General features: G+C 41.8%; 1 protein-coding gene and 4 non-coding genes across 6 annotated transcripts in view; 1 reads left to right on the top strand and 4 right to left on the bottom strand.

The window, feature by feature from the left end:
* LOC119481539 (meiosis 1 associated protein) overlaps nt 1-13,125 on the top strand; it is a 47,328-nt gene that overhangs the window by 6,094 nt on the left and 28,109 nt on the right. For both annotated transcript variants that reach the window (XM_037758609.1, XM_037758608.1), the window contains exon 4: nt 3,646-3,817. In XM_037758609.1, the coding sequence (XP_037614537.1) occupies nt 3,646-3,817 (172 nt within the window). The remainder of the gene's footprint in view (nt 1-3,645; nt 3,818-13,125) is intronic.
* trnaa-agc lies at nt 20-91 on the bottom strand. Its single transcript has one exon. It is a non-coding gene; the product is annotated as a tRNA-Ala (tRNA).
* trnaa-cgc lies at nt 427-498 on the bottom strand. The gene has a single exon. It is a non-coding gene; the product is annotated as a tRNA-Ala (tRNA).
* Nucleotides 773-844, bottom strand: trnaa-cgc. The gene has a single exon. It is a non-coding gene; the product is annotated as a tRNA-Ala (tRNA).
* trnaa-cgc lies at nt 12,264-12,335 on the bottom strand. The gene has a single exon. It is a non-coding gene; the product is annotated as a tRNA-Ala (tRNA).

Here is a 13,125-nt window from a genome sequence, read left to right as displayed (position 1 = left end):
GCCCTTTGTTGTATAGGAGTGGAGATGCTGGGAATTGAACCCAGGACCTCATACATGCTAAGCATGCGCTCTACCACTGAGCTACATCCCCTTGCAAAGCTGTTACATTCACCTCAGTGTCTACAACAGAAGTTTGGACCACGTCCACAACAGGATAGCTGGTTTTGAAGAATTGATTTATGTATATCTGGCTTAGAATTTAGTTTCATGTTACTGTGACTAAGCTTCACATTTATGAGTGATGCAATGCTTTAACAATGATCAACCTCTGATCCCATGGTGCCGGTGGTGGAGATGCTGGGGATTGAACCCAGGTCCTCATACATGCGAAGTAGTGTTGGTTTGTTATGACAAAGCTTCAAATTTATAAGTGATGCAGTTCTTTAACAATGATGACTGCACTTTGTTGCATAGTGCCACAAGAAGTGGAGATGCTGGGGATTGAACCCAGGACCTCATACATGCGAAGCATGCGCTCTATCACTGAGCTACATCCCCTCTCATGTTTTATAAACATTTCCATCCTCAATCAAACATCCTGAAAACAGGAAAACAAGCTAAAGCTCTTCTTTCTCATCCAATATCAGTTGGCAAAAAACAAAAGCGTGAGCGTAAACTGGTAAAGATGAGGATGTAAACAGCTTCATTACTTTGCTGAATCTCAGCTATCAATACTGTGTAAATGCACAATTTAGTTGTTTTCATTTACATATTTTTCTGTTTCTCTTCTCAAACAATTGGGTTAAATTAAATTGTGATTTGTCACAAGAAGTGGAGATGCTGGGGATTGAACCCAGGACCTCATACATGCGAAGCATGCGTTCTACCACTGAGCTACATCCCCTCTTCTTCCTATTAAAACTGTAGAGGGATTGCATTCTCTAGGACAAAATAAGTCTTCATCTTTTGCACAGTGTTATTGTGGGAAGTCATTTCCACTAAATATTTGTCTGTTCCTGTCTCTCCAGATCCATTATGAAGGAACGTCTCTTCAGCTGCAGACTAGCTCAGACTGAATAGACCCCTTTGATATTCACGCTTTGTACTTCATGCTAATGTAGGGAAAAAGGCTCCACTTATATCTGTTAAATGAGGTCTCTTCACGTCCAATTCAGTGTATTTAGCAGCTGCGAAAACATATTGAATTAGAAATGTAATTTGCATTTTTTAAAAGCTTAAAAAAAAAATTATCTGTCAACAGGACACTTTGGTGGCTGAGAACTCTTCACATCTTATATCAGACAGTTAGAACCAGCTCATGTACATTTCAAATCCAGCAAACGGGCTTGATTCCTCTGCTGCAGAGCCATCTGTCTAGGAAGAGTTGTACAAATGTTCAGTGCCTTCCTGCTAGAATATCCACTCCAATCAGCTATCACATTTAAAAGTATCTAAACCACATTTCCTTTTTGAGTTGCACCCACTTTTTTACAGTCAATATTAAACTTGTTTCCATGTCTAATTTGTTTCCACTCGTCTGTTACATGGCTTCATTATGATTAAAGTGGATGGAATCGTTGACATCAATAAAAGGTCATAGCTGTCACATTTAGTGGAACTATTCATTTCTATGTTATGTAATTCAAAGCCAGCTTTGGGCTAATGTTCTGTACCAGGCTCAAAACTTGAGACACCAATACAGAATTTAAGATGTCAGCAAATGAGAGTTTTAGGGGAAAAGGAATATTAGCTGAAAGCATCTCATTTGTTTGGTCATCAGGGGAGACAACTGAGAAACGAGCCAATCTCTGTCTTTCTAGTTCAATTTGAACGGCGTGTCCTCTGGATACAAGGCTCTGGGTTGTTGTTGACGAGGATTTCTCAAATCCAGCCAGCTTTATTAGGAAGCTCCGGACAGATGATTACACTAAGACCCACTGTTTCCGACAGCAGCAGATATGAATAGCACCATTAGGGGACAGAGAGACACTAAGCAGAGACATAGCCTGCGTATGTGTGTTGCTGATCCACTTACAATGCGTGTCTTCATTCATATATACGTTTCTAGCATTCATGTGTGCGTGTCTTCCTCTTATCTTCAGCAGGAAGCACAGAGCAGAATCCATCAATAATCCCATTATATTATCATTTACTGCTGCTGTTAATGCGATTCAGCAGGGTGCTCAACATCAGCCTAACATTAGTTTATCAGTGCTCCCCCCATTAGGCATGTAAATGTGCCACAAAAAACGAATTTCATCTCTTTTCATCATCACACATTGTGAGGACTTATTTTGAGAAAATCTACTGCAGAAATCTTCATTATTAAAGCAATAATGGATTAGTAAAAAACATTTTACAGTGCATAACCAGCAATTTTGTTCATTCTCGATGCCATGACGTGTGAGATAATGATAGCACAGTTACAGGGAACATTAAAATGACAGATCCCAGGGCAAGCTGTTTTTTTTCTCAGGAAGATGTCGTTTAGAGTTGTGTCATTATAACATAGCCACTTTTCAGTTAGGGTGGAAGTTTGCTTTACTAAGTCTACGACAGCGGTTCTGACATCATGTGATTAATTTAGTAACAGTAATTTACTGTATGTCGCGTCCCCGAAGTACAACAGAAACACAACAGTCAGAGCCAAAGAATGCTTTGCTGCGGTGATGTTGTGGCCTGTTCTTCTGAAGATATGACAACTTGAAACACAAACTTGATCTTTTCATAACGCCGCCGGCTATAAACATTCAGAAGGGAGCTTTTGGGAACGAGTTGTGGGAGGAACAGCTATGTGGCTTAATAATTGTAAATTTAAAACTGATTGATGTTTATTCATTGCGGTTAGGAAGGAGCAACAGTGTCGGTTACACTATGTAGTTGTGCTATTTTTCCTCCTCTTCAATAAGATGGGAGTTGAGAGGCCCTTTAAATTTACCACATTTTCTGACATAAAGCAGTTGTTCAAAAAATGCAGCCTTGGTCCCTGAAATCATATATGGTATGTTTCAAAAGACGTTTGCACAACCACATATGAAGGCAAAAGTGTTATAGTTGTTTTGAACGGCCACACTGGGGTGAAAAGCTTACTGTCAGAGAGACGGGCGAGAAGTGATGAAATATACAATGTAATTCTATTTCTGTTTAGGGTTGTCACCGTTACATATTTCTTATTTGAGTTGATGTCCTTTTCATTCAAGACAGTTTGTTTCACAGAACCATCTGAGAAGCTGTCTTTGGAAACTGTTTGGAAAAGGGCAGGAACTTTCAAAAGAAATACTGGCAGGTGATTGGATGAACCATCTGTCAATCAAACTCTTGCCGAAGTCAGTAGGGAGAAGAGAGAAAACATCTTTTCCATCGAGAAAAGCCTTCAGTGTCGTTCTTTGCTCTTCTTTCAATGAAGAAATACTCTCCAGTTTTGATATAACTGATTTTATTGCAGCTACGTTAACCTCTTCAGAGGTCGCCATTGTTGTTAAGAACGAACAGTCGCGTCACACACACCTAAGCCGCGTCCGTAGCTGCCAGTAGCTCCACACAGGACGCTGATTGGTCCGTGCTCTGGCATGCCGGACACAAACGCATTACTTGAAGCCTGACAAGATGGATTTTCGTTTGATATGTGATCCTGCAAGAATCCAGCTGCTGTGCAAGGTGAGATTTGCTGAGGCATTTTTCCATTTCCTCTTGCTCTATTTACAGGTTACCGTGGTGACCAGCCAGCCAGGGCGGGGCATTGTTCGCCAGTTGGAGACGGGGCTCAAAGATGCCGACCTGGTGTCGCTTAAGCGGCTCCTGGTGGTGCAGATCTATAGCGCGGCGGATTGGGGCCAGGTCAACCACTCACCTGAAGCCACACACACTGAGACTGAAGGTAGGAAACCGATGTACACTTACACAATGGATCACACACACAGTCAAACAGCTTGAAGGAAGTCTGCTCTCTATTTCCTTTACTCCCCCTCACTTTCCACGTACTTCTCCCCTGCGCTTTCTTAATCATCTTCAGTGGAGTCGTGGAGCGTTGACCCATTTATTACACAGCATGTTTCACTGTTTGTCACATATTTGCAGTCAACACTCAAGACACATGTTACAATTTATAGAAGTTGGCAACAATCCTCTCTGAAAGGCTCATTTCATAATGATATGTCATTCTTGGTAATTACACGAAGGTTCGAGTGGTGTGGTCTGAATAAGTAGAGAGTGCAGCGAGGATTGGATAGGAATGAAGGGGAGGAAAAGAGGAGAAATAGAAAGTGAGGGAAAAACAAACAGGGAGGAGAGCATAAATGAGAGCAAGTGTAAAGAGAGGGGTGTGGTAAACACAAGCAGCAAAGTCTTTCTTGTGAAAATATTTATGTGCCATCTGAAATATTCATTCCACGGTGATAAACAGTTTGTATCAGCGGAGAAAGCCACTGAACTGACTGCAACTTTGTTTTCCCAGAAGTGTTTGAGATGCTGGAAACATGATACTAATGATGCTGTGGGTTTTAACTCACCTGACACAGTTATGTCAGTTATGTAATGTTTGTTCTCATTACCCACTCTTTTCTTTACATCAGATCCAAAGTGAAACGTTATGGGTTTGCCCCAGTTCTCCCCATTAAACCAGCCATTGTTCCCCTTGGAGTCAATCTTGGTTTGGAGTGGCAACAGAGCAACTTGGTCGTCGGTAAAATGAATCTGCTATTAAACGGGGTGTCATTTGTGAATTGCCCACATCAATAGAAGCCAATCATGGAGCCATCAAGGACCACAATGGAAATAAATCCTGAGCTTTATAGTGTGTTCCTTGACGAACAAGCTGAGATGTAAATCTTGTTTTTTATTGTCAGACATACTAAATTAAATCACAGAACATGGATAAGGAAGAACCACAAGGGTGTGGAGGACCTATTTGTGTTGTTAAAAGCAGATGGTATCCAGTTGCTCTACTAGATAATCAATTACAGGAATAAGATCCGTCGCACAAAATTATGTTTATTTTTTCAGATTTTTCTCAATTTTTTTATTTATGTAATACAAAATATGCATTTTTAACCCTTCAAGATCACATCCCCAGTCATATTGTGCAGCTATTTAACAAAAGATGTGAAGAAGTTTACAAATTTCTTCGTATTTTTATATCAAAATCCAATCAACTTTTCTTCTTTTAAAACAAAATATGACATGTGCTTACGTAAGCTAGTTCCAACCAATAATATCATGACATCTATCCATCAATCAATCTGCAACTTTTAGCGACAACAGAGGTGTGTGTGTGGAGCCACAGTCCTCTGTTGCCCCGTGTTGCGCTACATTCAGCTGCGAAGGATTTAATTTAAATCCCTCTTGTAACTGTACACCTCTCAAACATCCCGTTTCACTGAGGGATACTCACAGTACAGAAGCTAAAGATGCTCTTGCTACCGTTTCACTGGGACTTTAAAATGCTCACAACTCATGCCCATAGTGAGGCCATGCTCTGTAATGGTAGGCTCAGGCAGCAACCTCCGGGTCTGAAAAGTGAAGCCAATGCTGAAGTGCCTTAAACTTGCATTCTCTCTAACAGCCGGCAGGGGGCGACTCCTCTGGTTGTAAAAAGAAGTCTGATTGTAGAGAAGTCTATGAGAAAATGAGCCTACTTCTCACTTGATTTATTACCTCAGTAAACATTGTAAACATGAGTTTATGGTCTCAATCACTAGTTTCAAGTCTTCTTCAATACAGCATGATGTTCATTTAGTAAATGATGGTCCCATTTAGAGTCAAATAGACCATAAAGCAGGGGATGCTTTAGGGCGTGGCTACCTTGTGATTGACAGGTCGCTACCACACCGTTGTCCTGTTTGGGAGTTGTCCGTGTTTTCGTCTTACAACTTTAACCCTTTCACAGTGTGTTTTCAGTTCATGAAAGTTAATTGTAACATTTTGGTCGGCTGAAAATGTCAGCGTTCAGTTGTACTTAACTCCACACTCTCGTTTCACTTCTGGTTCCAAAAAACCAAGATGGCGACGGACAAAATGCCTGACTTGAGGCTTCTAAATCGTAGTCCACAAACAAATGGGTGCCGTCACGGTGACTACGTCCACTTCTTATATACAGTCTATGGTCTGACTGCAAAAAAGTCTGTAAAAGTTGTAAAGACAATCAGGAATCACTAGTGTCCCTTCAGCAGCTCTTCTACTACAGATTCCTTTGTATTTACTGTATTCATCGATCAATATGAGTGATGCTTATTCTTGTCTCTCTCCAGTGTCTTATAAAACAAAGCACTGGCATTAAACAAAGAAGTGTTTGGAATGGAGCCTTGGAGACATTGTTATGTAGTTACCACAGTTTGATGAGAGAGAGGCCTACACCCTCTTAGCAGCTGCGATGCCGCTGGGACTAGATCACTGCGTTCCTCCACACACACTGTCTCCAAGTGTTTACAGCACTGAGCGAAACATAATAGTCTGGAGCTCTTTGATACTAAAGCAGCCCACACTCTCTGCATTATGTCAACACCAGTGGTGCTACTAGACCACTGATGTCCCACATAAAGCTGCTTTATTAGTAATGGTTCTTTCCACAGTGGAGAAAACATGATTGCCGCTACCATAGCATCCTCACACACTGTGTGATTGGTCGCACAAGCATGTAGGTGGCTTCAGATCCTCTCTACTGAGGCAGTTTCACAAAAATGATGTTTTTGTAGCCACTGTGTAACTGTCGGTTTCAATATGCATCTTCCTGTGTTTCCTGTCACCATCAGTTTTCTCATGAATACAACAAATGTTTCAACTCAAAGACTTGGAAACATGACAAATAATTTAACAGCATTATACAGTACATGTCTTCTTCTTCTTCTTCTTTTGTTTACTGTGATAATTGGCTTAGTAATATATACAGTATAACCCGTGGGAGTTGCTTGTTTGAAAAAGGTGTCAATAAAACCTTAAATATGGGACCACACAGTGTTTTTGTATGAGGACTAGTGTCCTGAATGTACTCCGTATGGTATTTCAGTCAGAAACATTTTGGATGAAGTTCTGTGAGAATGTAGAAAAGGGAATGGGGTCAGCGCCGCGTCCAAGAGCTCCGTTGACCTCACAGTTCATCTGGCTGAAAAGTGAAGCAGGCTTAAATCCAAGATAAGAAGTTGAACTGACTGTAGCCTGTGTGGATTCTACTTACTGGATGCTCGCAAAGGTCACGAAATTGTGTTTGAAAGTAAGTTTAGGCACGGCTACTTAACACCCAAGTGAAAGTTCGACAGGGTGTTTACTGTGTTAGAAAGTAGTTAAGATACCTGCAGTTGGGGTGTAACCCACAAGATGCAGAGCTGCTCAGAACTCACACCCAATCTGCGGTTACTCACAGTCAGAAACATCGGTGAAATACACTCTGGTTCGATTCTGCGTCCAGTTGGCTGTCCCGTATGTATGGCTCGTGTTGACACCAGGAAAGTGAAGAAGAATGCAGTTGTAACGTTGGTATATCCAGCAGTGAACTGCAATGACCACGTTGGACTCAAGCCCCCAGGAAGAGCGCCGGTCGTTGATGCCAATTATCGTAGTGGCCAAACGGCGGTACTACAACTTCCGTGTCCGTCACGTGATGTAATGGGCCCAAAAATGCTTTTTCCCATAAACTTACATTGGAAAAGAGACGTCTGTAACTCAGAGGATAATTTTTTGAGGTGAATCAACTTCCCAGTTTGAACACTTGAATAGTCCTTATTTAAATCATGAGGTTCTAAAAGTTGTAAACCGCACTAATAGCCGAATACAGAGTTATTTCCCTTCCTCCGTTCATGTGAATGAGAGGCTGGGAGGTGGAGATGGCAAGCCGTGACGAGAGCGTGACGTTGTGACCCCGTGACCGAGGTACTTTTCCACTTGGAAGTCGAGCCATTTTGGCATCATGCGCCACTGAGCAACTTTCATAGGAATGAACGGGGCCCCGCCTCCAACGCTGTATCCAGTTCTCTTAATACATCCGTGGTTGGACTGTCTGCAGAGCCCTGAAGCCCCGCCCATGCTGCTGAACAGAGTGCCGTTCGTTTGTTTATTCATAGTTTATTAATATTCAATGTGTCCAAATTGCACCAAATTCGACAAAGCACTCCACGGGTCCTCAGCAATACGCCCGCCAAAGTGTGAAGTCGATCCGATGAGTGGTTCTCGAGATATGCGAAAGACACACAGACAGAGATTCCTTGCTTTATAGTTAGATTTACATGACCCTGAAAGGGCTTGTAGCAGAACTTCGCTAATCAGCACATTGGATCTAACAATTGCTGAATGACCAATCATTCAGTTTATTCTCTCCATTTATAAAGCACTTTGAATTTTCGGTTTTGAGAAGGGATGTGAAACTAATATGTCAAATCTAATACGCAAAAATTTAGGGAGCAATGTTTATTCTGGGAATACTCTGGAATCTGGGCGCGTTGTGGAATCTTAATAGTCTCCGTGTGTGTAAGATGCAGGGCGGGAATGCTCTGTGAGAGAAATACGTCTCACTTAACACCAGACTATTTATTTTAGCTGTATGTGCGTGTGTGTGTGTGTGTGTGTGTGTGTGTGTGTGTTTGTCAGTCCATGGAGTGCAGTATATTATAGGAAGTGGGTGGAGTATCCATTTTTCCTTTTTGTACTGTACCAAAGTGAGACTTGGAGCTAAAGACATAACTTAACTCTAGAATAAAGACGAGTTATTACATAACTGTGTGTGTGCGTGTGCATGTGTGTGTGTGTGTGTGTGTGTGTGTGTGTAAGGCAACAAACAGGACCGAACACACACACAGTACAGTGCAGCTGTTTGATAGAAACATCCGTTAGAGCCGAGGACAGTTATGCAAATGTCTCATTCTTTAAAAAGCTGACAGCCGTTGTGCTCAAATGTGTGTTTGTGCGTATGTGTGTGTGTGTGTGTGTGTGTGTGTGTGTGGGGCTGAGATGCAGCATATTTGATAGCGACTGGCAGCACAACTGCGAGGTCTGCTGTGTGTGTGTGTGTGTGTGTGTGTGTGTGTGTGTGTGTGTGTGTGTGTGTGCTGTTGTACGTCTGCAGCATGCAGTTGTGATGGTTGAGGTTAGGGCCAAGGAAATGCTTTATGTCACAGAGGGTCCTCGCAAGTATAAAAGCACAGACGTGTGTGTGTGTGTCTAAGGGCTGACGCCTTGATAAGCATCCTGTTTTTGTTGAAACTCAACCAATGTATCCTTGAATCCCCGGCCTGTTCTGTAATCGTACAGCGGAGCACCAGGGAGAAGAGAGAGAAATGGGTCACAGAGAGCGAGATCAGCAGAGAGAGACAGAGACAGAGACGGGGATGATTATGGCAACGGTGGTTTTGGTTTCAGCCGAGTTGTTAACGGAAACAGATTCAACAAGTTGTCCCACCGCTGGATGCATTGGTTCCTTAAGGAAACTATTCATTTCCATTGTTTCGATTCGAAGGACAAAAATGGAATTGCATTGTTTCCCCTCGGCTACAAAGTTGGTTTGAAATGAAACAAATGAAATCTGTTAGTTGTGCAAAACTCTTTTGCAGATGTTTTGTGATGACAGAGTTGCAAGTGGGATATGCTTAAAGGGCGGGTCCATCTGCGATCTATTTTGTCCATTTCAAAAGGAACGCCCTTCAGCCATTAGCAAAAAGCAGTGACGTAGGTTATAAAGTAAGCTAATCAATAAGGTTTTGAATAATGTGAACGCTAACACTAGCTGAGTTAGCTGTGATAAGTTTGGAAATAACTGAAAGGGTTGGTTCGGATTTTTTGAAGCGGGGATGTATACTCTGTGTTCTGAGAGGTAAAATCACAGTTATTTCGCTGTCTTCAAAGCCACCAGACTCCATTCACAAAAGTAGTAATTTTACCTTTCAGAAAACAGGAGTTGCTGGTCTACCGCTTCTACCGCTGCCTCGATCGGTTACTTTGTTTGTGTTATTCTGTGACTTTTGGATCCGAAATAAAGTGGCGTCCACACAGTAGTACATTGCTTAGCTAAGCTTTTAGAAAGGTTTGGGAAAATATCATTTTGACGATAACACGCATATGTAGTGACTTTTAACAACGAAATAACTATCTATAAGCCACTGAGGGGCGAACGGGAGAACAATGACCAGTACGCTGTATAACGTTGTGTCAGTTATATTCATTCACAGTTTCACATCTCACCATCATGCAGATATCTGTGTATTGTTCTTCCCCTGTCTCAAAAACTTTTGTTTGGCTTCCTGTCTCACACACACACTTGATGCTAATCACCTGAGAGCTTACCTATATGCACTTTCATATCAATGTTCCACCCTATACTCCGCGTTATCCAAAAATAAAACAAACAAAAAAACACATTAAGGCTCCAACAACATAAATACTTCAACCATAATTTCAATGTTTGGATTTGAATACATAAAGAACACCACTGGGAAGCTACAGAATGATATAAAAAAGACCAAAATAATGGACCTGCCCTATAATTGATGATGTAATAGTCATAAGCTTTATATTGATCATATTAGATACCAACAAATAAGTAGAAATATACTCCAACATGAACTATTTCTATTTCTGAAGAGTAGTATCTATTCTCAGGGCTGTTGCATGTCCTACTCCTCTCTCTCCTGGCATTTCCCGTCTGTTTAGCTCCACTTTCTGCAAAAACTAGTAGTTGTAACTGCATTTTTCCACATGGTAGACTCACTGTGTCATAAAAGCCAGACAGATAATAACTGTTGCACACAAAACACACGGTCTATAAGTGCTAGCTTATTTTTCACTGGGCATTCCCCAGAGATGTGGCTCCTTCACACTAAACAGAGCAGAAGAGTTTCTTTTATTATTCTCCATGATGAAATTGGGGTCAGAGTTTAGTAAAATTAGAAAAAAATTATGCATTTTTATGCAAATAATGTTGGCTGGCCAAAATGGGTCAAAACAAGGTTGTTACTGATTGTCCCAAAGGGGGTGTAAACTTGTTTTTCAGAGTTGGCACACTGCATTTAGTCTCTGTTGACCCTTCTGCGTGTTCTGTTGATGCAATTAATTAAATGTAGTCACTTCACGGCTGTCGGCTTTACAGACGTCATTTTCTAAAATGGTCAGATCTCAATGACAAGAGACGGAAGTAGAGGTGAAGGAGGAGAGGCAGAGGAGAAAAGCATTTAGAGCAGAGGGGGAGAGAGAGAAAGATACAGACGTGAATGCTGAGAAAGGGTGGAATACAAATGTGAAAAGAGGATGAGAAGGTCAGGAACAGTGTTGATAACAGTGATAGTAGGTGGACTGATGCCCTCTGGCCCATCGACTGATTGAGGACAAGGAGATGGGGTGACATCACCTGAGGCAGGCATTAGCCTAAATGTCTTTTTAGTTGCCAGACCGCATTTTTTTGTGTGTGTGTCTCCTCCTCAACAGTGAAATATTGTCCCATCTGTGCTGTAACTTCCAGCAGAGTTTGTCCCCAAACTGCCACCTAAAGTTCCAAAGTGGCCGAGAGGATACGGGGGTAGAGGTGACACAGAAACTTTGATTTGGTTAATTATTCCATGTAATTCTGCTGCTTCATGTTAATTTATTCTGCACGCCAAAGGAAGTTCTTGTCTGGTGTCATTTTCTAAACATGCATCACATTGCAATGCAGCTTCGAGACTTCTCTTCGGTCTCGGTTTGGCGTCACACAAGCACACTCTGTACTCACGCAAACGCACACCACACTAAGCTTATATTTACTCTTGAGACAGAATCATGAGTTCTAAAAAGAAACATGTGTTTTGGGAGTGATATTCTTTTTTTTTTGCAAAGTCATCCTCAGCACTAGAGGACACCCACTGTGACAGACAGACAGACACGCACAGACACACGCATGCACACAAACACCGTCTGGAGCAGCTATAGTGATAGATTACTACTGTCTGACTGTCTCCCATGAACACCTGGGCCTTTCTCTCTCTGTCTCTCAGAGGCTGCTTAAACCCAAACAAGATGACAAGATGACAAAAGCAAGCTGGACGAGAATTTGATCTTCGTCATGAGAGTTTCCCCAAAGTCTGATATCACCGATCCACTTTACTCCATCTCACCCTCTTTTTGTTCTATGAAATGTGGTGAAAAGTTGCCTGATTTCCATATCCTGCGGCCCTTTGATAGATGTCAACCAGTACGATACTATATTCAGATTAGTTTTCTTTTACAGAAGCAAGAAGTCTTAGAGTCGTCAGTTCATTTGCCTGTATTTTCATTTCCAATAGTGCACAGTCAGTTTCAACTGTATCGCATCCATTTATGTTCTATTCAGCTCAGTCAAAGCCAATTGTGCTGATCTTATGTTTTCACCGAAATGGAGATGCTGGGGATTGAACCCAGGACCTCATACATGCGAAGCATGCGCTCTACCACTGAGCTACATCCCCTATGCATAATATATCAAATGTCACAGTTTTTAAATTAAAGTAAAGTACAATATTCAGCTTTTTTCAAACTGCCATAGCAAGGTGGAAGGAATCTAACTGCCTTAACAAAAGGTGCTGCGCTTCGCATCTTTGTAGGAACAGCGGCGCATGTTTGAAGGTGAGAAAAGTAGAATGATGGAGCTTGCGCAATGTGTACACAGCTGCTTAATTTCAGATTTATTTATTTGCAGAGGTGAGCTCATGTATTATCTTTGAAAACACTGACTGACTTTGACTACGGAGTGGATGTTATTAACCTGAGAGGCCGTCTTTGGAAACTGTGTGGAAAAGGGCAGGCACTTTAAAAAAATACTTGGCAGGTGATTGGATGAACCATCTGTCAATCAAACCCTTGCCGAAGCCAGTCGGGAGAAGAGCGAAAACACGTTTTCCATCGAGAAAAGTCTTTAGTGCCATCCTCTGCTCTTTTAATGAAGAAATACTCTCCAGTTCAGATAGAACTGATGCTACTGCAGCTACGCTAACGTCTTCAGGAGCCGCCATTGTTGTTTAGAACGCCTCTCCGTGTCGCCTCACACACACCTTAATCACGCCCGTAGCTGCCGCGCAAGATAAGGACGTTATCACCGTTCCATCAATCATCATTTTTACTATCAAGAGATAACAAATCCATTTGAGATAAGCTGCAGTGTAAGAAGAAAGATCTCTGTTTCTGTGTGGTTGTGTCTTCCCAGGCTTGAATCCCCATTAGAGGTATACAGTACGTATACTGTGTAACATATATATACAG

This window comes from Sebastes umbrosus, chromosome 22 (assembly GCF_015220745.1).
Source record: "Sebastes umbrosus isolate fSebUmb1 chromosome 22, fSebUmb1.pri, whole genome shotgun sequence".
In the NCBI taxonomy this organism is placed as follows: Eukaryota; Metazoa; Chordata; class Actinopteri; order Perciformes; family Sebastidae; genus Sebastes; species Sebastes umbrosus.
The sequence above is the reverse complement of the archived record's forward strand: the minus strand, read 5'-3'. Positions and strand labels throughout refer to the sequence as shown.